This window comes from Amblyomma mixtum, chromosome 4, assembly GCF_055824585.1.
Source record: "Amblyomma mixtum isolate Tamu chromosome 4, ASM5582458v1, whole genome shotgun sequence".
NCBI classification, from domain to species: Eukaryota; Metazoa; Arthropoda; class Arachnida; order Ixodida; family Ixodidae; genus Amblyomma; species Amblyomma mixtum.
In genome coordinates, this window is record NC_143015.1 from 91,884,258 (window position 1) to 91,906,899 (window position 22,642).

At 48.9% G+C, this 22,642-nt stretch overlaps 1 protein-coding gene across 1 annotated transcript; it reads right to left on the bottom strand.

Annotated features, from left to right (window-relative positions):
* Positions 1–774: 774 nt before the first annotated feature.
* Positions 775–22,570, bottom strand: LOC149347419 (uncharacterized). The gene is made up of 5 exons (XM_089585574.1): positions 22,493–22,570; positions 15,338–15,400; positions 15,203–15,277; positions 8,926–8,979; positions 775–894 (listed from the first exon to the last, which is right to left on the bottom strand). The coding sequence occupies exons 1-5, from the start codon at positions 22,568–22,570 to the stop codon at positions 811–813; spliced, it is 354 nt and encodes a 117-aa protein (XP_089441700.1). The 3' UTR covers positions 775–810.
* Positions 22,571–22,642: the final 72 nt, after the last annotated feature.

Consider the following 22,642-nt stretch of genomic DNA (forward strand, 5'->3'; position numbering starts at 1 on the left):
GTTTGCAGCTGAATAAAGGCGCGTCTAGTGAATGCAGAGTTGTCTTAGAAGTGTACATGAGTAACTATGACCCCATAATTTAGAGATGTCGCAATTTACCGATTACAACAGTACGTTTCCGGTAAATTTACTTCTTGTTTTGTGTGTCATTGCACCATCATGCGGCGTCCACTGAAACACCCCTCGCAGTTTGACGCTGGCCCTCCAGATGGCACCATAAGCCGCCGCGGTGGCTCAGTAGCTATGGTGCTCGGCTGCTGGCCCGAAAGACGCGGGTTCGATCCCGGCCGCGGCGGCTGGAATTTCTTTGGAGGAGAAATTCTAGAGGCCCGTGTACTGTGCGATGTCAGTGCACGTTAAAGAACCCCAGGTGGTCGAAATTTCCGGAGCCCTCCACTACGGCGTCTCTCATAGCCTCAGTCGCTTTGGGACGTTAAACCCCATAAACCAACCAACCAACCAGATGGCACCATAATGCAAGCTCATATGCTTTCGCATTACCGGAAGTAAGTTTTCGTAAGTCCCTCCTTCGATTTTTACTGTTGCCAAGGTGTTTACGGACCGGAGTAGAGAGAACAGCGTCCGCCCTTCCTTGCACAGGCGACATCACTTGTTAGCTCGCAACAAGACATTAAGAGAAGCGAATACAGCCTGCTAGTTCACTAAAGGCCAAAGTAAATGGAAAGTCCAATTGATTTTATACCTGCCAGTATCCGCGGCTGTTTTAAGTGACAGCAAAAAAGAGACTTGTAGTTAAATGAACAAGAAAGTCCCAACATTTTAAGAAATTGTTTATATATTGCGAGACTCCTATCCGGAAATAAAGTCGGCAAAATAACCCAGGACGGCCAAAGCGTACTTTTCTTCCACAGGTATATGCTTGTAGGCGCAAGTCTGAAAGAGAAATAAGTAGGCAGAATGAGTGAAATAGAAATGTTGGGCATGCCCTAGAGATCAAACACTCAAAAACATTAGCGAACTCTCTCGATGGAGCACTAGCGAGGCGCGAAAGATGTCTCACGTAACTACTTGATCATTTTCAAATTAGGTATTAGCTCGTAGCCTCTGACTTTTAATGGTAACTTTTGGGACACCTAGTTTAATCGGAAGGTGATACCGCATTCGCGTTCAGGATCAAAAGTATTCAGCCTCGCGCTCGAGTGAATTATACAAGGAATAAAATATGCTGAAGCAGAATGTTTCATCACCCGGAACGCTGTACGACAAACGGTTACGTCACAATTTTGGTACAAATGTTGTGAAAACTGGCGCCACATTGAGGTCGACAAGTGGGGAGTATATATATATATATATAGGTGGAAGAAAGAAATGTACAATATTTTCTGTAATTGCGGTGATCGGCTTGCTGTTTGTGTCTTACGTCCGCTCGATGAAGTCACCGTATTTTTCTTGTCATATCGCTAGGATTTTCTTTACCATGCGCGTGTACAGCCACCCTGATTTTTAATAATATAGCGCGAGCGTCGACCGAACTGCTGGTCAGCGCCTTATAACGGCGATAAGCGTGCAACAGGGCGAGAGTTCGCGCACGCGCACGAAGGCAGAGCGTCGTCTGCTACGCTGTTCCGAGCGCGAGGACACACGCCCTGCCACAATATCAGTTCGCAAGATTCCGCCGAGTCGTAGAGCGCATGCGCATGATTAATGTGTGATACTTTTTCATTTTATTTTTTCTTATCGTAACTTTGCATCGCCAGGCAGGCCTCCAGTAATAGGCAAAAAAAAAAGAGAGAGAGAGAAAGAAATCACGTCTCATGCAGTCTCGCATATTAATCATGCGCATACGCTCTACGACTTGGCGGCATCTTGCGAACTGATATTGTGGCAGGGCGTGTGTCCTCGTGCTCGGAACAGCGTAGCAGACGACGCTATGTCATCGTGCGCGTGCGCGAACTCTCGCCTTGTTGCACGCTTATCGCCGTTATAAGGCGCTGACCAGCAGTTCGGTCGACGCTCGCGCTATATTATTAAAAATCAGGGAGGCTGTACAGTCGCGAGCAAAAAATATTAGCACAGATCACTGGCGATCAGAATTGGGATATCTCACCACGCGGCGCTGCGGTTCGTAGACCTGCCTATCGGGCCGTTTCCATGATTGCAGCTTAGAGGGGGACGGCAGGAAGTAAGCTTTATCAAGCGTGCACCGCCCGAGCGTTGAAGTGCGGACCCTTCGTGACTGTGCATGCGGCATTTATTTTGGCTCGGTTATCATGAGCAAAGATGGCTTCTTTTTATTACTATTTTTTCATGTCCTGATGGTTTGTCAAAAGGAACTCGCGGGAACAATAGATGATAGCGCTGCTTTTATCCAGTAATTTTCCTGGTCCGTGACCGTCCGCTGAACCCTCCTAATACTGTAGAATGGGAACGGCCCGACACTCTCGTTATCAGCCTCTTCGCCACCCGCAGCGCCACACGTTATCATTCCGGCGCTCTGGTGTCCCGTCATGTGTGCTAATCTTTTTTACTCGCGACTGTACAAACACACATAGTATAGGCGCCATGGAGGAGAGCGACTAGGTTGCGTAGAAGAGGGCGCCGCCGGAGGCAGACGTCCGCCTTGCCAGGACAGTTGAGAGGCGAAAGCCGAGGACACTATGCCGTCACGACTTCCGGCAGATGTGACGTCACACCGTTCCCGTGGCTATATCGATACCCAAATTATACATCTTCCGGGGTCTTAAGTGTTAATTACGCTTAATTACACATTATTCCACCTAATTTAACACAAAATTAACACAAATTCTGTGACAATTTTAACTATGCCGTGACGACTTCTGGTGGATGTGACGTCATACCGCTCCCGTGGCTATATCGTCGCCCACGCTCTTTCGACTCAATTTCGACATTTTGCCTATAATTAATTAACTAATTAATCTACAGTCGTCACACTTGGCTTCTGGGTTCATTTTTTCCTCCTCTATCTGATGCATCCATTGGTTTTCTTTTATCTCTTTTAGTTCCCGAGTTAAACACATGTGACACGCTTTGTTATCGGACGACAGTACTAGCAATTAAAGGCTTTCGCCGTAATATTAGGGATACTCTTAAGCTTCGCCTTTTAGGGTATGAAGCGATAACGTTGATGGTTTCCTTCAGAGGTTTCACGCCCAGATACTATTCTTTGCTCACGTTGACATATTCATCACAACTATCACAACACAGATGAAAGATTCTTTGATTTGAACTCTTCCAAACCATTGTTTATGCATTTAGCAATGCTTTATATGTCACATGGCCACAAAAGAACGTTCCGGACTGATGAAGCTTTAAACTCCTCGGGCGTCATCTTTTGGGGCCGCGGTGTACATCACACCACGGGGGTTTTCCGGCGACGGCCAGACGCCGGCGAAACAATGACATGTCACCAAAGAGAATATGAAACGCTCCCAGACACCAATGCATAAAGGAGTTTCGCGACACAACGCCGACACCGCCTTTTCCGCTCAATGAGAGCCTTACAGCTATCGCTTCAAAACCCAGCGCGCTCACGTGGCAGATATTCTCAGAGTGCTGACTTGGTAGGCGAGTCAAGCTGCCAACATTGTCATGAATGAATAGGAACAACGATGCCTAGAAGCTCGTCCCCATGTCAAAGCGGTCGCGAAAACCTGCATGAGCCGACGGCCGTGGTGAGATCGCCAGAACACATTTGTATTCATTTAGCAACCAGCATCGCAAGGCAAGAGGAAATGCAAGAGCACAAAATGCAAGCAGCTATTCCTACCGATGCTCATCACCCGAGTGTAAACGCTTTTTTGGGTTTAATTTTCTTGATATTGCTTTTAAACCTGCAGCTTTTCATTGCAGCTTTTCATTTTCATTGCAGCAGAATAGTTTATGCCGTTCCCTACCTCAAGCTAGGGCTGGCGGAACAGAACAAAATAGATGGGATCATAAGGCAGGCATATAAAGCAGCATTGGGGCTGCCCCACTGCACTCCTACGGAAAGGCTTCTTAAACTGGGGATCTACAACACCACCACGGAACTATGCGAGGTACATATTGTTGCGGGAAAGAATATATTTACAAATATTTACAAATAGAAAAGACCAGCTGCGAGCGGCACCGAGAACACAGTCCGAACTTCGTTGTCGTCTTCTACTCTTCCCACGCTCTTGGTCGTCGTCGTCGTCTACCCGCTTCAGGACCCCCGGCTGCTGAAACGCCTGAAGCGGGTAGACGACGACGACGACCAAGAGCGTGGGAAGAGTAGAAGACGACAACGAAGTTCGGACTGTGTTCTCGGTGCCGCTAGCAGCTGTTCTTTTCTATTTGTAAATATTTGTAAATATATTCTTTCCCGCAACATATTTGGTGGAGGTCGGGCTTTCCCCTACGTCTACCGACGACGGAGCTCCGCAGCGGCCGCCAGTTGCCTTCACTCATCATGACCAAAGACGCCTCCCAGCAAAGCTCAGCCCCGGCCAGGACATCACTCGTTCTTTCTGCCCCTCGTGACCCTGGGACATTTTCTGGTACCGACAACACTGACGTCGACGACTGGATCGACATGTACGAGCGAGTGAGTACCTACAACCGCTGGGATCCGACCCTTATGCTCGCAAATGTAATATTCTATCTAAAAGACACCGCCCGGGTCTGGTATGAGACCCACGAAGACCATTTATAACCAGCTGGGACGTGCGCAAAGAGAAACTCCGCGAATTGTTTGGACGGCCGCTCGGCCGAACACTTGCCGCTAAGAAGGACCTCGCCTCCCGAGCTCAAACCTCTACGGAGTCCTATGTGTCGTACATTCAAGATGTGCTGGCCCTCTGTCACAAAGTTGACGCCAACATGCCCGAGTCTGACAGTCGGCCACGTGTTGAAGGGAATCGCCGACGATGCCTTCAACTTGCTCGTATACAAGAACTGCACTACAGTCGACGGAATTATTAAGGAATGTCGACGCTTCGAAGAAGCCAAAAGCAGGCGTATTAGCCAGCCGTACACACGCCTCCCCAACACGGCTGCGACTTCTTCATGTGAAGGCCTGCGACACCGGGAAACTCCAGCGCCCCCAGAAAATGTGACCCGCATCATCCGACGCGAGCTCGAAGCTATGTCCCCTGCCCCCCTGCATCTACATGATGGCGACAACCGCCTGCCTACCATCTCTCTGGTACAAGCTGTCGTCCGCCAAGAGCTTGCAAACCTTGGTTTCCAGCCCGTCAGCCCTGTACGGTCTTCACCACCACCTGAAATCACTGCGATTGCTCCTGGACGACCTTCGTACTTCACTCCACGTCGCCGAAACCCTAACGACTGGCGGACAACCGACGACAGGCCCATTTGTTTCCATTGCCACCGCATTGGCCACATCTCCCGCCACTGTCGAAGTTATTGGTCCCGTCGCAGCACATACCGTCCTCTCAGCTCCCACCACGACGACGAACAGCCCACTACACGCCCCCTCCAGCCCAGCACAGTGCTACAGTCGACGGCCAGATTCCCCGCTCCAGCCGCTCCCCGTCCCCCCTGCGTCGACAGTCTCGTTCGCCCCAACGCCGTCGTCTACCCACCTCAATATATTTGCGCAATTAAGGAGGCTTGCGACCTCACTCCCGGGGAGAAAGATCCTGAGCAACCTAGGATTACATGATAGAATTCCGGAAAGAAACGCGCAGGCAAAATTACAGACCAAAGTTAGAAAATTACTCACTATTAAACCACTTCCAAAAAACATGCACCCTGCTTTTCACGAAGGCAGGAGGAGAGCCAGAGCAAAGGCCCTTGAAGCCAAGCTCGAAGGCTCGGAATACACACCCTATGTAGACGCGGCGGAATACGAAGGAGGCGACTCCTTTGTGGTCGTGGCCGTGAACGACTCGGGTGAAACATTAACGGCCGGTTCGGTCAAAACAAAAAACTCAGGGACAGCGGAGGAGGCGGCTATCGCCATGGCAATGGCCAGCACCAAAGCAGTCACCATAATTAGCGACTCCAAGGTGGCTATCAACAATTTCGCGCGGGGTATGATCTCCCAGGAGGCAGAACGAATATTAAGACATAAAGACTGGGACCTAAGAGAGGTGGAACTAATATGGGTGCCGGCACACTCGGGGAACAGGGGAAACGAGTTGGCTCAGAGTATAGCTCGAGGTTATGTCAGCCGAGCAGTGAGCCGGGTTGAGTCCCCAAATTTCACGAGAGATGCATTCATATCATTTCACGAATACACCAATCAGTTTAAATTGGAAAGGAGGATCTATCCGCCACCAGACAAAAAGCTCGACAAAAGCCAGGACGTAACGTGGCATCGGCTCCAGACGCGAGCCTTCTTTAGCCCGTCGAGACTAGCACACATGTATCCGACACAATACAACGCTACTTGCAAACAATGCGGCGAGATAGCCGGATATGACCACATTTTATGGAGCTGCAAAAAGGCGCCGCCACCGGCGGACCTACTACCAGTCCCTTCTCTAGAGCGGTGGGAGGCTATACAGGCCAGCTCAGACCCGTTGACGCAAGTCCGGGTCACTGAGTGGGCTCACAAGGTCGCCAAGAGCCATGGGCTCGAAGCCACCTAGTATAATGCCCACTAGGGCTCAGTGCTGACAATAAACGTTTTCCAATCCAATCCAATTCATTGCCTTCTTATATTCTGCACCTTGAGCTGTAAACCTTCGCATCGTTCACGTAACCAGCCAGGTGACATCACACTCCATCTTCCAAAACACCGCACAGCATTCAGTAATTCTATATCAAGATGCAGCTATCAAGATTTCACATCTTTTGAAAGTATAACCCAAAAGAACAAGCTATTGACGTTTTTGCAGTGTGAAATAAGAAGTTAGTGCGACCCGCCGCGGTGGATGAGTGGCTTTGACGTATGGATCATTGTATGATATTCATGGATTGTGTGCCGGCTGAGGCGGTCATATTTCGATGGAGGAAAAATACAGCAACGCCCGTGTGCTGCGCGATGGCAGCGCACGCTATAAATGTCCTAGGTCGTCCAAATTAACCTGAATGCCTCTACTGTATACGTCGTCCCTCATAGCCCATGCGTCGGTTCGGAGCGCTAAACCGCACGATTCCCGAAACCCGAAATCGTATGCAAAGACATCGTCTCTTCGCTGTTTTTTTTTTTTTGCATTATAAAAGTCCTAGTATGTGCACACAATGGCACAAATTACAAAGCGTCAAAACAAATGTTCTTTTACCGCGCGAATCCTAAGCATTAAACAGCTGACGGAAGTAAAAGCGGCTTGCACAAAGTAAATAGCAGCAGAAGGAAGCCAGCTCTCAAAAATATAGGATGTACAATACGGCCTGTCTCCATGCCCTATCTGATGTAGCTGAAAATCTGCTAGCCTGCGGCATGTGCATCCTTCTATTTGTTCTGTTTGCTTCCTGTAATCTTTCAGAGTGTGCCCACTGTACCATGTAAGTAATGGCCTACATACACGTGAAAAAGTGATCTCCCTTTCTTCTCTTTCCTTTCTATCTATCCCTCAATTTCCATTTGCACGTGTAAGGTAGGCTACTGGGCGTCGGCTATAGTTAACCTCCCTGCTTTTCTGTCCATCATTCTCTCTCTCTCTCTCTCTCACTCGCTCTGCCTACTTTTTCACCTAAATCTTGAAGCAAGGTCAAAACTAGCCCTGCCAAAGAGTGCTGTTTCAATCAGCGTTCATTTAAGTCGCCACATACCACTTCTCTATGATAGACTTCCTCACCGTTCCAATTTCGACGTTCCTGACCAATTTGTGAGTTGGAGCCTGCCAGGGTTCACGTGGCCAGCGTCTGCAGCAACTACATCGTGTGCCCCAGACGCTCCGAGCCGCAGATCACCAACATTTTTAGAGGGGCCTTACTACCTTGAAGTGCGCGAACTGCCGTTGCCCTCACGACTCTTCCTCGAAAGACTGCGCTCGTTTGAAGACTGAACGGGCGGTACTGAAGCAAATTATGCAAATTATACGAGACAATTCTACGCACAGAGAGGCCGCTGCAAAGGTGCGACGACATAGTTCATGTCACTGAAGTTGCTCAAAGAAGGCAATCGCCTTGCAAGGGAAGTCCTAAACGCCACTGCAGCGTGTCTGCCCCTTCAAACAACTGCACTAAATGAAGGGAACCCGGCGTCTGGTTACGCTGGACCTACTGCCTCAGTTATTACTCGGCCACCACTACCCCAGCCTTGTACGGCCTCTGGGTTGGTATGTTACCGCACTCCTGAATCTCCAACGCCTACCACTGGTCCATACAAAAGCCACGATCCGGACGGTGACCGAGATCTGCAGCTAATTGCACTGCTCACGTCTTTGATGAATGTCATGCGTGCTCTGCTTTCTAGCCTGGGCACGCCAGCAGCACGCAACTCCCTGCAAGTGCTGGACGCTCTATATTCAGTTTTTGCGGCTCAACTCAGCTGCAGCCGTCAGCCAAAACCTCTTCTAGAATGATTAGGATGACCCACAACCGCCTTTGTGACCGAAACACTCACGCTGCATTGTGCTTTGGAAGAATTCGATCCTTGCCCTTTAACAAAAGATAAGGTCTTTGGACCATGGCCACAACAGTTTACTTCCCTCCAGGCCTACAAGGCGCTGTTTCGCTACCTGAGGGCGACTGGCTTGAGTGACCAGTTGTGACTGTGCTCCTCGCTACTTCCTGCTTTCCCTTATCAATCCCCCCATCCCTCCTACCCAATGCATGGTAGTCTGCAGGAACACCCTTCTTCTTAGCATCCCCGCCTTCCCTGCTAAGAAGAAATCATCAATCAACCGAGCTGTTTCCTCCCGACAGTTACTCGCGGCTATCACCCACCAGGTTGGCATCGTGTTCTCACCGATGGCTTCCGAAAATGTGCCTAAATTTTGTCGCATATAATGACTTATCATTAGGGCGCCACCAAGGTATGACAAATGCACATATCAAATGTTCTCTCACCGTCGCAGCTTCCACCACGGTAGTCACATTGAGGCGGAACTTGGCCACAAGATCCTAAAATAACAAAATTTCTATTACAGCCTCTTACCAAGTGGAAATTATCGAAAATATAAAGAATAATGCATGCCGAATGCGCACTGTTTGCCGGCAGAAACAATGTGCAGGTTGCCGAGAAATCATGCAGCTTGATTGGCACACTCTAAACAGCAAGGGGTAGAAAGGGGACAAGATGTCCTCCAGCGCACTCCTTTGTATAGAAGACTCGGCGCCAGAGGACAGCTTACTACAATTTTGTTTCCATATTGACGTATTCGCACATGCATGTTCGAGGTAACAATGTGCGACGAATATATTTTGAACACTGAGTATTTGCCTTTCTGATATATAGGCAAGGGTGGAGGGGTGGTGTATTCCTAAAAGATGTTCATAACCATGTGAAATTCGAAACGGTAACTCAGAGAATATGATGCTCGGCTGCTGACACGACAAGCGTTCACGCCCGCGGTGGTCGCGCTTTCAATGTTTGTCTAATGTTTGTCGCATTTTGATGTTGGCCCAATGTTTAGGGGAATCCCAGAAGAAGTAGTAGAACTCTTTCTAATATACATTAACTACCTGCCTTCCTCAGTGACACCTACCATGCGTATTTCCGCGAATGACTGCGTACTCTACCGCCCTGTAACAAACGCCGACGATGCTTTTGTCCTCCAAAATGACCTTGATAGTATACAGCAATGGTGCACTATGTGGCTAATCTCCATTTATACTACAAAGGCTGTACTAAATTCTTTTCGCCGAAGCCCAAATTATGCTAGGACTACGTAAAAAATTAATAATGCTAGCATTATAGCCACTAACTGTTTTTAAGTACCTTGGTGTTAAGCTCAATTCATCTATTCGAACATTTGGTTGTCTCCCTCGTAACCTGAGCATGGTGCCTTCTTCCTTAAAATTAGTTAGTTAGAACACACTTTTGCGACCAAATTTTTAATACGTTAGCTCAAACTTTGACCCGCAGCAGTATGATCTTCTTACAGCTTTAGAATCTGTTCAGGATCCTGCTTCTCGCTTCATTCCTTTTGAAACTGCTTACTATAGTCTAGCATATCCATATTAAAGTTTCAACTGCAACTTTCTTCTCTCGCTTCCCATCCCTGCATTCCACGTCTCTGCCTTCATTACACTTTTTTTCATTGTTCACCCGGCGACAGCCAGCTATTTTAACCAGCAAGTCACACATCGCACAGGCCTTGCAGACAGCGTCATCCCGCATCGTACCCGCACTGCTGCATACCAGAAGTCCTTCTTTTTATGCGTAGCTTATTGCAATCACTCAGTTCAGCCCTTGGGCGCGGCCGGGCAGCCACCAAACCACGTGACGTGACGTCACCAAACCACTTCAAATAAAGAAAGAAAGAAAAACAAAAAAGGAGAAAAGAAAAAGAAAATAGAAAAAAAGAAAGAAAAAGAGAAAGAAAAAAAGGACGGCTGAGCATGGTGGCGGTTGCCACCGCCCCGTTTCAAAGGGGGCGCTCCTATCCATCCATCCATCCATCCATACGTCACGGAGGAAAAGCTGCTGAGAAAATCGAGTGCCGCCAAGCAATACCTCGCGAAAAAAGACCGCGCAATATGCAACGCATTCTTGTCTTAACCAAGCTAAGCCTGGGCATCTTTTTTTGCAAACCCGCCACGGTGGCTCAGTGGTTATGGTGCTCGGCTGCTGACCCGAAAGACGCGGGTTCGATCCCGGCCGCGGCGGTTGAATTTCTTTGGAGGAGAAATTCTAGAGGCCCGTGTACTGTGCGATGTCAGTGCACGCTAAAGAACCCCAGGTGGTCGAAATTTCCGGAGCCCTCCACTACGGCGTCTCTCATAGCCTTAGTCGCTTTGGGACGTTAAACCCAATAAACCAACCAAACCAACCAACCCCACGATTGAGTTGACCTTCCCAGAGCCCTAGCACTAAAGCTTGGTCCTGCTCATTTCCAGACTCCCATCGAAGAAGCCATGTCATCGTCATGATAATCGCGCAACGCTCATTGTTAACCGCTGTTCATGCGCTCACCCCTCAAGTAATGTCCCGCCTGGGGATCCTTAAGTTAAAATAAATAAAAAATGAAGAATAAATAAAAAATCAAATAAATAAATTGCAATAAGGGAGTAATTACACTATGGCCTTGTCATTGGACACCTATGTCGTAGTTCCTATGTCGGTCACATCTTCACGTTGGTCCAACGTTTAGGGGAATCCCCCAAGGAGTAGAAAATTAGGAATTTGGAATTAGAATAGGAGAATCCCTCAAGGAACATATTTGTAATAAAGGAGCAATTACACATTGAACACGAGCGCAGCCATTTCGTTCCGGTGCTACGGGGGCTTCTGGTAAAGTTGGACTGGACGGTGCTTTTATGAATGGTGTACGGTGTTGAGTGGTGGTTGATGAACTTCTTAAGAGTGTAGGTGTGTGGCGGCTCATGAACGGGAAATGCGCTTTAGCAGTAGGTGCCCAGATAAACAATCACACACACACACGCACGCAGACCACGCCTTTTGTTTGAATGATGGCTATACTGAGGGAATGAACCTGCATGTGGAATACGATGGCCTGCAATATAAAGAATGCTGAAAAAACGACACCTTCCCTCAGCTGGTGGGTGGACATGTGTGGACTTTCTCCGATCATAATAGGAAAGAGGATTCTTCATGTCTCCCTGAAAAAACGTCCAAAAATCTTCAACACCTAAAATCCTCGGTCGCAGCATATCTTACTTCGTTGAAGCTCAGAAATTTTGGGCAGTCAATGGGATTAGATTTCCTGCCTTACATTGCGCACTCAAATAATCTTCTAGAACCAACACATAAACATTATGGCGTAAATCGCAAAACTCAATGAGAGGTGTCTACAACTTTTTTCAATTTATTCGCTATTCCTTGCATCCTTGTATTCTCTCTATGAAAACCTCTTCGCAAACTCTTTTGTTTGCGAGCTGACATACTTTTGGAGCTTCGGTGTGCTCGGCACGTCCTCTGTCCGTTCTTCTGCCACGCTAGCATAAGAAAGACTACCTTATTATAAATGAAGTGATTCCTGATGTCGTGCACTTCGCTCACGACGTGTTCCAGTTTAAATAGTGGGTATATAGAAGGGCTCGCTTCCTGGTAGGATGTTCTTTATCCGTAGCTACTACGCCATGTGAGGCTGCGTGCGTAGAAGCTCGTTGCATAACCGAACCATTGTGGTGTCTAAACGGTTGGAAGTTCAATGGCCCTCGCACACCGACAAGGGGTACACCGAAACGCTGCAGTTAGTGAAACGGCAAAATTCCAGCCTCTCTCTGTTTTGGCCTAAGGCGAGTACCCCCCACCCGACAGCGGCAGCAAACCAGACGGAAGCGGAGAGACACCTTAAATATCGAATATTGGCAATATACTATGTTTTAAGATTATACTGACACCTGCAAGCGGATTGCATATTCCCCTGCATCAGAAGACAGAAATTCCGGCTCTGTCTCTTTCGATCCACTGCCACGAAAAGTTGTCCCGAGTACACTGGGGTGGCCTCCTTCTTTTCCCCCTTTCGCGTTCAGTGACGGTGCGGGCAGGGCAAGCCCTCAGTTCGAACCCGGCCGCGTTTCGATATAGCGAAACACAAAAGGCGGTCGTGTGCTTTGCGAAGTCTGTGCATGCTAAACGGGCCCAGGTTGTCTAAACCATTCCGGAGCCCTCTTGTACGGCACCTCACTCTCTCTCTCTCTTTCTTCCCTTACTCCCATCTTCTTTCCCTCAAAGCACACGGCTGCCGTGTTCACCTAGAAGTGAGCCAGGTACTGCGACTTTCATTTCCTCAAAACTTAAAAAAAACCGTCGGGAATCTAGAGAACATCATGGTCTAGAGGGCGACGCACGAGCGAGTGGAGCCTCACCTTTTGCCCTAGGTGGCATTAACCTCTTTTCGTGGTTGTCTGCCCCAACACCTAGTTGCTCTGCTGAGGGAGGGCCCCACCATTGGAACGTGCGAATACAGAGTATGCATGTGGATTAATAAACTTCGGTGTGTTCTTCACGGCCCCAAATATGATTCGACGTAACGGAGCGGTCTTGGTCCTGAGGGCCGGGTCTCAGGCGTGGCACACATCTCTGGACTACGTGTTCGTTTTCTCACCATTTTAGAGCGCAGCTCTTAGGCGCCCGTTTCTGCGTTTCGCGGCGTCGCCGTTGTCCGTTGTAACCAGGAGAGGGTAAAAGCGCAACCTCCTCCCCTTCTTAGCAAGAAACAAAAAAGAGCGCCGCGCGGACGGCTCTCACCGGCGCACGTCGTAAAAACGGAGAGAGGAACCCCTGGAGAGCAACTAGCCTTTTTTGTGTGGCTGCCCCCTCTCCCACCGCTCGCTGACGTGTCGCGCTGGGGGATTGTCGTCGATTGTTCTAGACTGTCCAGTCGTTTCTTCGCGATGTTGATGGAGAGGGTGTAGTCTTGCGTGCGCTAAGAGACGCCCTCCACCTTTTCACTCTCGCGACGGCGGTGGCGCCAACAGAAAGTTCCAGATGCTCCTCGAAGCCACTCCCGGCCTTTGACCAATGAAGACGCGCGCCCAGCGCGAGAAGGGGAACGAGACTGCACATCCGACACTATGTCTTCGTGCACGCCTGCTTTGGCGCGAAGAACAGACAGACGTGGAGCGAGACTATATAAGAAGGGCGTCCACCGCCCGAGCCGCGAGGTGGTGACGAATCGCGGCTTCGGCCGCTTATCTGTTTTTTCAGCCAGCGTCCGCTCCGGCGGACGCGGTTGTTGCTCCGGCGTGCGTCTTCGCTTTTCTTTCAATATTTCCTCTTATCTTTAAACTCTCCTCTATCTGCAAGTGGCAGCGGTGGTGGCTCGGCATGAGCCAGTCGGCAGGCCCGTGCAATTTCCTTTTCATCCTTCTCTCAGTAACAACAACCGAGCCGCCGTTTAAGCCTCAGTGAACAAATTTTGAGGAAAGGAAATGCGCAGTATCTGTCTCCCACAGCTGCGAAGCCAAAGCAGAGGGTGAAGTTTGTACATTGGTTTTTGAGGAAAAGAAACGCGCAGTATCTGTCTCACACATCTCGGTGGACACCTGAACCAGAGGGAAGGCGCATAACTGCCCTCTTGGAACAGTGGACACCTTAATCGTGCTTTAAACTACGTGGTGGTAGTAACAGATGTGCGCTGCATGCTTTGGCATTGACAGCGTTGTGCCAGAAACGCTGCCACCTGCCAAGGGGGCAGAGTGGGTGGGGACTATAATGCAGACAAAAAGACAAGCGGGAATTTCTTACCACTTATGCGGGAGAACAACCTGTTCCTCTCGCTCGTAACGGCTCCCACAGCTGTGACAACCTCCCCAAATACTTGCGCAGACCTCGACTTTGAGAACTATTGGTGCAGCAAGTCCAGCATATATCCATCTGTTTCTCCGTCCACAAAGCTTCCTTCATGACAATCAAGAACTGTTAGTGGAGTGTTTCTTAAAGAAGGAATATGTGTGAAAGTTAAGTTGTCTGTAATTGTAATTACATGTCATGATCAAATTCTTTGCCTCAATCTATTGAAAAGCTGAAACAGCTGATGAGCTGCGCTCATCTTTCACCCCCAGCTCCATCCCTCACCATACCGCAGGCTGCACATTGGCGACAACTACAAACCCGAACTGCTCCATACCCAATACTGCTGCATGCCCGATACCCAGACCTATTCCCGTCATCATGCAAACTTTGCGGCAAACCAGGAGACTTCTTACACACCCTCGTCACATGCCCCACCTTCCCTCATCCCCCATCACCAACCGCGCGGAGTCTTACTGGGAGTCTCTTCTGACCAGCTCGTCCGCTCAAGACCAGCGCCGGATCATCTCCAGCGCTCACAGAAGGATTGCGCTCCAGGGGCTATCCTTCGCATTGTAAGGGTGCCTCCTCCTCACATTGAGGAGGCATCCAAGTGCCATGTAGGGGGCTTCGCCCCCACGATTTACATCATTGGCAATAAAAGTTTCCACCACCACCACCACCATCTTTCGCATTAGAAAGTAACGTAATCGTCGGCAGTTTTTTTCCTTATAAAGGTCGTTTTACAAATACTCCTTTTCGGAACACAAATCATAGACAGCAATAAACACAATAGTTTAACACACGCTAAGGCTGCCTTTCTTTTGGGCATGCATTTCCGTCTCTCGAACAGCAATTGGGAGGGTGCTCTGGTAGATAACTTTTTAGAGGCGATTGGCATGCTACCGTAGGAATGCTACATACCGGACTTATTGCGGTCGCTACGTGGAGCATCTTCTCCATGCACCGCAACATGGCCCTCCGAAGAGATTCAGTGCTCTGAAATGTATGCTTTTGTCACTAGACGCACCAGATGCGGGAACACATCGCAGAATGTACCTGGTTCTCGTAGCTGGCGTACGCGTAACACATCCGGAGTGTGATGCACAGCCGCCGGTGTTCCTGTGAAGCCAAAAAGCTGGATGAAGTTACAATTTTGCAAGTATAACAGCAAAACAACAGAAATGCAAGGTGAAGAAACAAAATTCTCCGCGCGAACAAAGCTAACTAGAGTAATGAATTTAGGAACGGGAATGTTTATGAAAGTAATGCTGGTGCTGACAGCTTTAACCGTTTAAGGCGCTTTTAATACAAAACAATGTAAAATGCAAACCCGCAGCTTTTTCTCAGAGTATGAGCTAACTAGCACTAATTTATTCGTCTGAGGTGCTTATGACATTCCTCACCTTGCAACCAAGCTGCTTTTGTAGCCTAAATTGCAGACGCAAAAAAAATAAATATTCCTTAAGTTTTGTAGCATGTGTTCAGAAATTTTGCATTACACAGATTTTGCCACCAAAACATTTGTGTATTTTTTTCAGGCTTTCCCTCTTCATGTGCTTCTACAGAAAACAAAACAGTTAACCGATCCCTGGGCTCGTAGTTCCATAGGTCATAGTGTTTAAATGTTACTTTTTGAAATGTTTTTAGATCTTGTAAGAAATATTTTTATGCCTTTGTAAAATAACCATGAGCGTTTTCTTTACGTGTCGGGACTGCCACTGATCCGGATGAAATTTGATAACTAACATCTTCGGTTGGTGCCTCGTAACTTCTTGCTTTCATTTTTCATATCAATTCCTTGCATTTTTATTAGTGATAATTCAAATTGTTTCAATTTAATTCCGGGGTTTCACTGAACTTGTATTGGTTATATAGCAGGGAATAATTTTTCTCTGTCTCCTGCTCTGTTCAGTTCCCTTATTTTTTTTGTTTGCTTTGTCTTTCACTTTCGCTTGAATGAAGAATTATTACTGCTCACTATATATTTTATTCTAATGTCCTATAATGTGATTTTGTTTGTTTTTCTCGTTTACTAGTGGTTTACTTTCTATTTTTGATCGAATGCCTGTACCTCCTTATGTAATACCCTCAGCAGTGAGGCCCTTTACGGGTATTTGCAATAAATAAAATGAATAAATAAAGGCTGCATATGCGCTTAGGCTGAAAATTTTTTCTTTCATTCGCAATAAAAGAAGACATCTGAAAATTTTCAATTCCAGGAGGTGATCGCCTTCTATATAACGTGTCGGCTATTGCGCCACTTTCCGCACCTATTCAAAACAAAGCATAACTCACTTCAGTGCTCCAGAAGGACATTCACTTCAAGTGATTGGAAAACGAGCCTGGCTAGCACTCGTTTTCATTCTCCGTGGACCTTCAGTGAAGGCCACGTGAGCTGCACCTTTGTCACAGAATTCGGTGCATTTTTGAAAAAAACCAAACCACGTTTCTGAAAAAACCAGCGCCGCGCGGAAGCGATCTCGCCAGCGCGCGCCGTTAAAACAGGAGAGAAGGAAACCCCGGAGAGCGCCTAGCCTTGTGTGTGTTGCTTCCCTCTCCACCATCGCTCGCCGGCGCGACGCAAAGAGAATTACGTCAGCACATGCCGCCGATTTTTTTCAGAATGTCGGAGTAGTTTCTACACATTGCTGACGGAGAGGGCATAGCCTTGCGTGTGCTAAGTGACGCCGTCTTCCTCTTCACTCGCGAGCCAGCGGCGGCGATACACAAGAACTCGAAACATCTCGAAGCCAGTCTAAGCGCCTGACCAATGGGGACGCGCGCCCGGCGCAAAAAGGAGAAGGGAACAGCACAGCTGATACTGCGTGTATCTGCGCACCTGCCTTGGCGCGAAGAACGAACAGACGTGGAGAGCGCCTATATATGAAGGGTGGTGACCACTGTCTGTCAGCCCGAGCCGCCGTTCAAGCTTTAAGAAGCGCGCCCGCTACACTCCCGGAACGACACCACTCGCCCAGCCACAAACAAACGAGGCAGCGTGCGCCAACCTGCGGGACGGCCTTGTCGTGAGGCTCTGGTTGTCGGGCTGTCGCAGTGCCCGGTGAACAAATTGTGTTTTGTTTGTTTGGCTCTCTCTTGTGTTAGTGCACTTGGGGTGCAATATTTCCTTTGTACTGTATTCTCTCTCGAGCTTAACTTTGCACGAGTTGCATTTTTTTGTTAATTACTTTGTAGGTGCTTATACTAGCGACTGTGAAATCCTCTGTATCGTCTCATTGCTTTATACAGTTTGTTTTGTTGGTGAACCTTTGGCTCCGACCAATTTTCTGGCTTGCGACCGGCGAAAGCTGGGCACCAAACGACCAACAACCTCTTGTCACTTGGTAGCTCGTGTCCGCTGAGCTTGTCACGCTGAATCGAGGGCTTCTCATTCGAGTACGAGACTGCTCCCCCCACATGCTGTAAGGGAACGCACGCTAAAGTGCGCGAAGTGGTGACAACCTTCCAGCGACACATTCCATCCTCTGAAAAAGCGCAGAAATGGCTGCAGCTCACAAGAAAAACACAGGTACACCAGGAGGAATTACTCTATTCTATTTGCAATGACACCACTTGAGCACATACCCGGCGGATCACAAGAGATTTCCTGTAACCCCGGTAACGCGCAGCCATAGTCAACGCGTAGGTGATCCTGGAGCGTGATGTGCTCTAGCGATACACCCTGAGCCTTACAAGAGAGGTTCCAAGCCGGCTGAAGCGAAGCGTTTTTCTCCACCGCGCTTTGGGAAAGTAGCGTACGGAACTGTCACTGCTCGGAAGCATCACAGGGCTTTTAGAAGGAAAAAAGGGCGCCTATGCTACCCCTGCTAACCTGCAAAAACATACTCGCAACATACTCGTATGCTACCCCGACTTCGCTGTGAAAGGTGAACGGCCGAATACCACTTGCAGCCTTTACAATTGCGTTTTGTTATTCATAATTACGATTTACTACACAATTTTTGCAAGGGAGTCCGGTTTTGAATGCGCTCCGTAGCTGACGTTAAGTAACAATTTCGACGATGGGTTTCACATAGGGAAATTTCACAAAGTGCGTTTGGAATGGCCATAAGTTTTGCCCTTGAAGACGACCCAGTTCTGTGAAGTCGGCCTCGCCAAGATATTGTCAGGCTAGAGATAAGAAATGCGCGGCAGAGTATAATTGCTCAGGTTCACTCGATAGGCCTGGAATAAACAGTTGCGTTTGATCTCCGGACTTATTCTGGACATTCTCGAGCACCAGAATCTTTTCTCCGCCTTGGATGCAAACTGCAATGAATGCCTGGGATGGTCATGCTGCGTATTGCCCTCTTCAGCGTATTGAAGGGAAGGTGCTAGGGAAATAACGACAGAGAACATGACAAAAATGAGGCAATAAAACGAGGGCTCGTAAGCTTTGACCTTACAAGAAATAAACCACTTACAAACCGCAAAACTTCGCCATGAATTTCTAGTGTAATGTCTAGGCTAATCTGAGGCGAACTTCATCACGAAAAAAATGTTGAGGCGACCCTGATACTGAACCTTAACCGGAAGCTGAAACGTTTCGCTAACCTTCGTCAAACCTTCTGCGTCTTACTAAACCGACCGTGATTTGAGCGAACGCCTGCGGAGATGAGGCATCATCGTTTCCCGGCATCAAAACGAGTGAACCATTACAACAGCGTGTCGCAACATGTATTTCATTTGGTTATTAGCCTTTTCTTACTCGTAATCCTCGTGCTCCTCGTCTTTACTTCGTGTATTTTATTTGTTTTTTTTTCTCTTAAGCTAGAACCTATAATTGGGTCAGCCGAAGAGGAGGAGGAGGAGGATAAACTTTATTTCCGTCGACAAATGTATCTGACGGTGTGGGGTTACAGCCCCATCAAGTGGCCATGAGCCCGTGGCGTTCGGCGACTTCTAGGGCTCTTGTCACAACCCGGATCTGTGTGTCCGAGTCGGAACTGAGCAATGCGGCCTACCACTGGTCTGGATTCGAGAGCTGCAAGCCTCGAGGGGGGTAGTCGCGAGGGCAAACCCAGAATATGTGGAATAGAGTGGCATGTTGGCCACACAGTTGACAGGAAGGGGAGTAGACCCCAGGGTATATGCGGGCATATATCGCGGGGTTGGGAAAGGTGTTCGTTTGGAGTTGCCTCCACGCAACTTCTTGGGGTTTCGTGAGAGAACTATGTGCGGGGGGATATAGAAGTCTACCTAAGCGGTAGTGCATGGTTATGTCATGAAATGTAACCATACGATCTCTCGAAGTCCGCAGGACGGGCGACACCACCTCCCGGTCGACGAATCCTCGGGCATAATTGTGGGCCGCCTCGTTCCCTGGATGCGATGAGTGCGCAGGGACCCAGATCAATTGGATCGGGCGGAGTTGAAGTTTGGTTGAGTGGAGGAGAGAGAGGGTGACAGGGGAGACCCGGCCTTTGGAGAAATTACGAATCGCAGATTTAGAGTCGCTCAAGATGGTTTCTGCAGAGGTGGAGACCATCGCCAAGGCTATGGCCGCCTCCTCGGCTTCTTCAGGCGATCTGACGGGAATGGAGCACGCAACTAGCGGCCGTCCACAGTAGTTTACAACCGCGAGCGAAAAAGCTTCGCGGTCGGGGTATTCGGCGGCGTCGACATAGACTGCTGTCGGATCTGTTAAATATTTTTTGTGCAGAGACTTAGCCCTGTGCTTGCGGCGAGCGACATGATACTCTGGGTGCATATTTTTAGGAAGAGGGGTAACGATAAGGTTACTGTGGATATGGTGTGGAAGCTGGACCCTGTCGGGTGCGGTTGTTTCGAAGCGTATTCCAAGCTTGTCGAGTATGCGACGTCCCGTGGAGGTGTGAGTGAGACGCCCGTACTGAGAAGTGAGATGAGCTTCCGAGAGCTCCGTCACAGTGTTGTAGACCCCTAATGTCAGCAGTTTATACGTGGGGGTCCGGTGGGGGAGATGAAGAGCCGCCTTGTATGCCTGTCGAATAAGGCAGTCAACGCGGTCCTGTTCCTGGCAGCTAAGGTAAGGGAGGGTATATGTGAGGCGACTGATAACAAACGCATGAACAAGACGTCGGAGGTCAGCCTCTCGCATGCCTCTGTTTATTAGCAATGCGACGAATTAGACGAATGGTCTGCGATACAGAGACTGTAAGTTTAGCTAGAGTGTCGGTGTTTTTCCGATTGCTTTGAATGAGGAGCCCCGATACCCTAATGGTGGATACTTCGCATATGGGCTGACCACTAGCAGTAATGCAGATGTGAGGATGGCCGTGGAGGCCGGGTTGACCTCGGATGAGCAGCAGCTCGGACTTCTGAGGGGAGCACGAGAGGTCGGCTGCGGCTACATGGCGCTCAATGACATCGACCGCTTGTTGAAGAGCGGATTCGACCTCAGCATCGCTGCCTGTTGAAACCCAGAGGGTAATGTCGTCTGCGTATAAGGTATGGGATAGCCGGGGGATAGCGTCTAATTTAGAAGGTAGCGTGAGCAAGGCGACATTGAAAAGAAATGCGGAGAGAACAGATCCCTGGGGGGTGCCATTGCTACCGAGGTTTATAGGGTCTGAGAGGAGAGAGCCAAAGCTAAGTTCAGCTGTACGACCAGAGAGGAAAGTACGTATATACTCGTAGGTACGGTGACCAGGATTTAATAGGGAGAGGTTAGTGAGAATAGCTCCGTGCGAGACGCTGTCAAATGCTTTAGTTAAATCAAGCCCTAGAATAGCCTTTGTGCCTGCTCTGGTAGAGGGGCACAGTATCTCTCGTGAGAGCTGGAGCATAATGTCTTGCGTAGAGAGATTTGAGCGGAAGCCAATCATGGTGCGAGGTAGGAGATGGTTATCTTCAACGTAAATATTGAGACGGTTGAGAATGACGTGCTCCATCAGTTTCCCAGCACATGAAGGGAGATGGGGCGGAGGTTTTCGAGAGCTAGTTGCTTGCCTGGCTTCGGTATGAAAGTCACGCGTGCATGTTTCCATGCTGCGGGGATTTTACCCTCTCTCCAGCAATAAGAAAGCAGATAATTTTCGGCAGCCGACATAAAGGCTGCCGCGGCTGTCTTTTGGGCTGCAGTGTCTTTGTGGCATTGCTGGTCGTGAAAAAACTCTGCTGCACTCGCATCGGAGGCATTGCGCAGCTGCTGCATCATTGCGTCAACGCACGGAACCCCCCCCCCCCCCTTTCCCGCCGGCTTCTGCTCATAGCGGCTGTCGTTAAAGGGCGAACACTGGCACCCGCGCGTGGGTGCCAATAGCGGCTGATGATAAGCGGCGGCAGCTGGATAACACTATCTGGTTGTACTTCTAAATGGGCTCTGAAACGCCTTTCGTGGGGCGCACATCAACTCGCTCAGTCACTGCATTGTGTTGTCGTGAACACCTGAGCCAAGTAATGCACTTCTACACGCAGCAGAGAACAATCGCGCGCGAAAGTTGGCGAGCCCTTTCCGGCGACTTTTTCATGCTCGCGCCCTTCTCCATCGCTCACACCTGCGCATACAAGTTGTGAGGTGGCTATTGATTAGATTCTTTCAGACGTCAGGCAGCTACCAATGCGGCGGCCAATAAGCGCGTAGCACCGGCGGATCAGAAAGCTCCGCCCCCAGATGTGGGGCCGGCGGAAGAGGGCCGACTTTGAGTGTGTGAAAAGTGACGAGAGGTGAGAGAAAGGCCCGAACACGCTGAAATTCAAATTTTGACTACAGATGACTCGGACTCAACAAAGCGCATGTAAGAAAATCCGAGCTAGACAATATTCGTCATGCGGATGGCTTTAAAATCCCAGCCATGCTACAACGCTAGTAGAGCTCCTTTCAGAGCCCCTTTAGAGGCAAACCTGTACTTGCCAACCATATTAAGGAGTCCGCAGACGCCTCTCAACGTACTTTCTCGCTGTCGAAGGTGCTAGGGCACTGTGATAGAGAGTCTGAAAGCGGACGACTAATCCTAAAATTCCACCTCGCGCTATTCTTGTTTGGTGAGCTGGACTGGATAGATTGGTGTGCTCGCCAGTTTTTAGTTGTGACGGTTTTGATTTTCGAATTGCTTGTAAAGGTGTGCTTTTAAAATACATAGAGAAAAAAATCAGGCGTGAGTTACATGCATATCTAGACTTCTTTACTGGGTAGGTGTTTCACGGTAATTGTCTGGGTGGCCTTTCAAAAGGGCCAAAAGTGTTTCAACCAGGGGAAAGGGATATATGCATTGCACTGTAATTCCTTACCTTTAGGATAAGTGGGCTGAGGTCGAGCTTCATTATGTAGTTCTTGCACGACAGCATCATGTCCGTTGCTGCACGCATGGCCCGAGCAAACTCCACTACATCTGAGTAAAACCAGAGAAAAGTCACACGTGCGTTTTATTCAAAACGTTC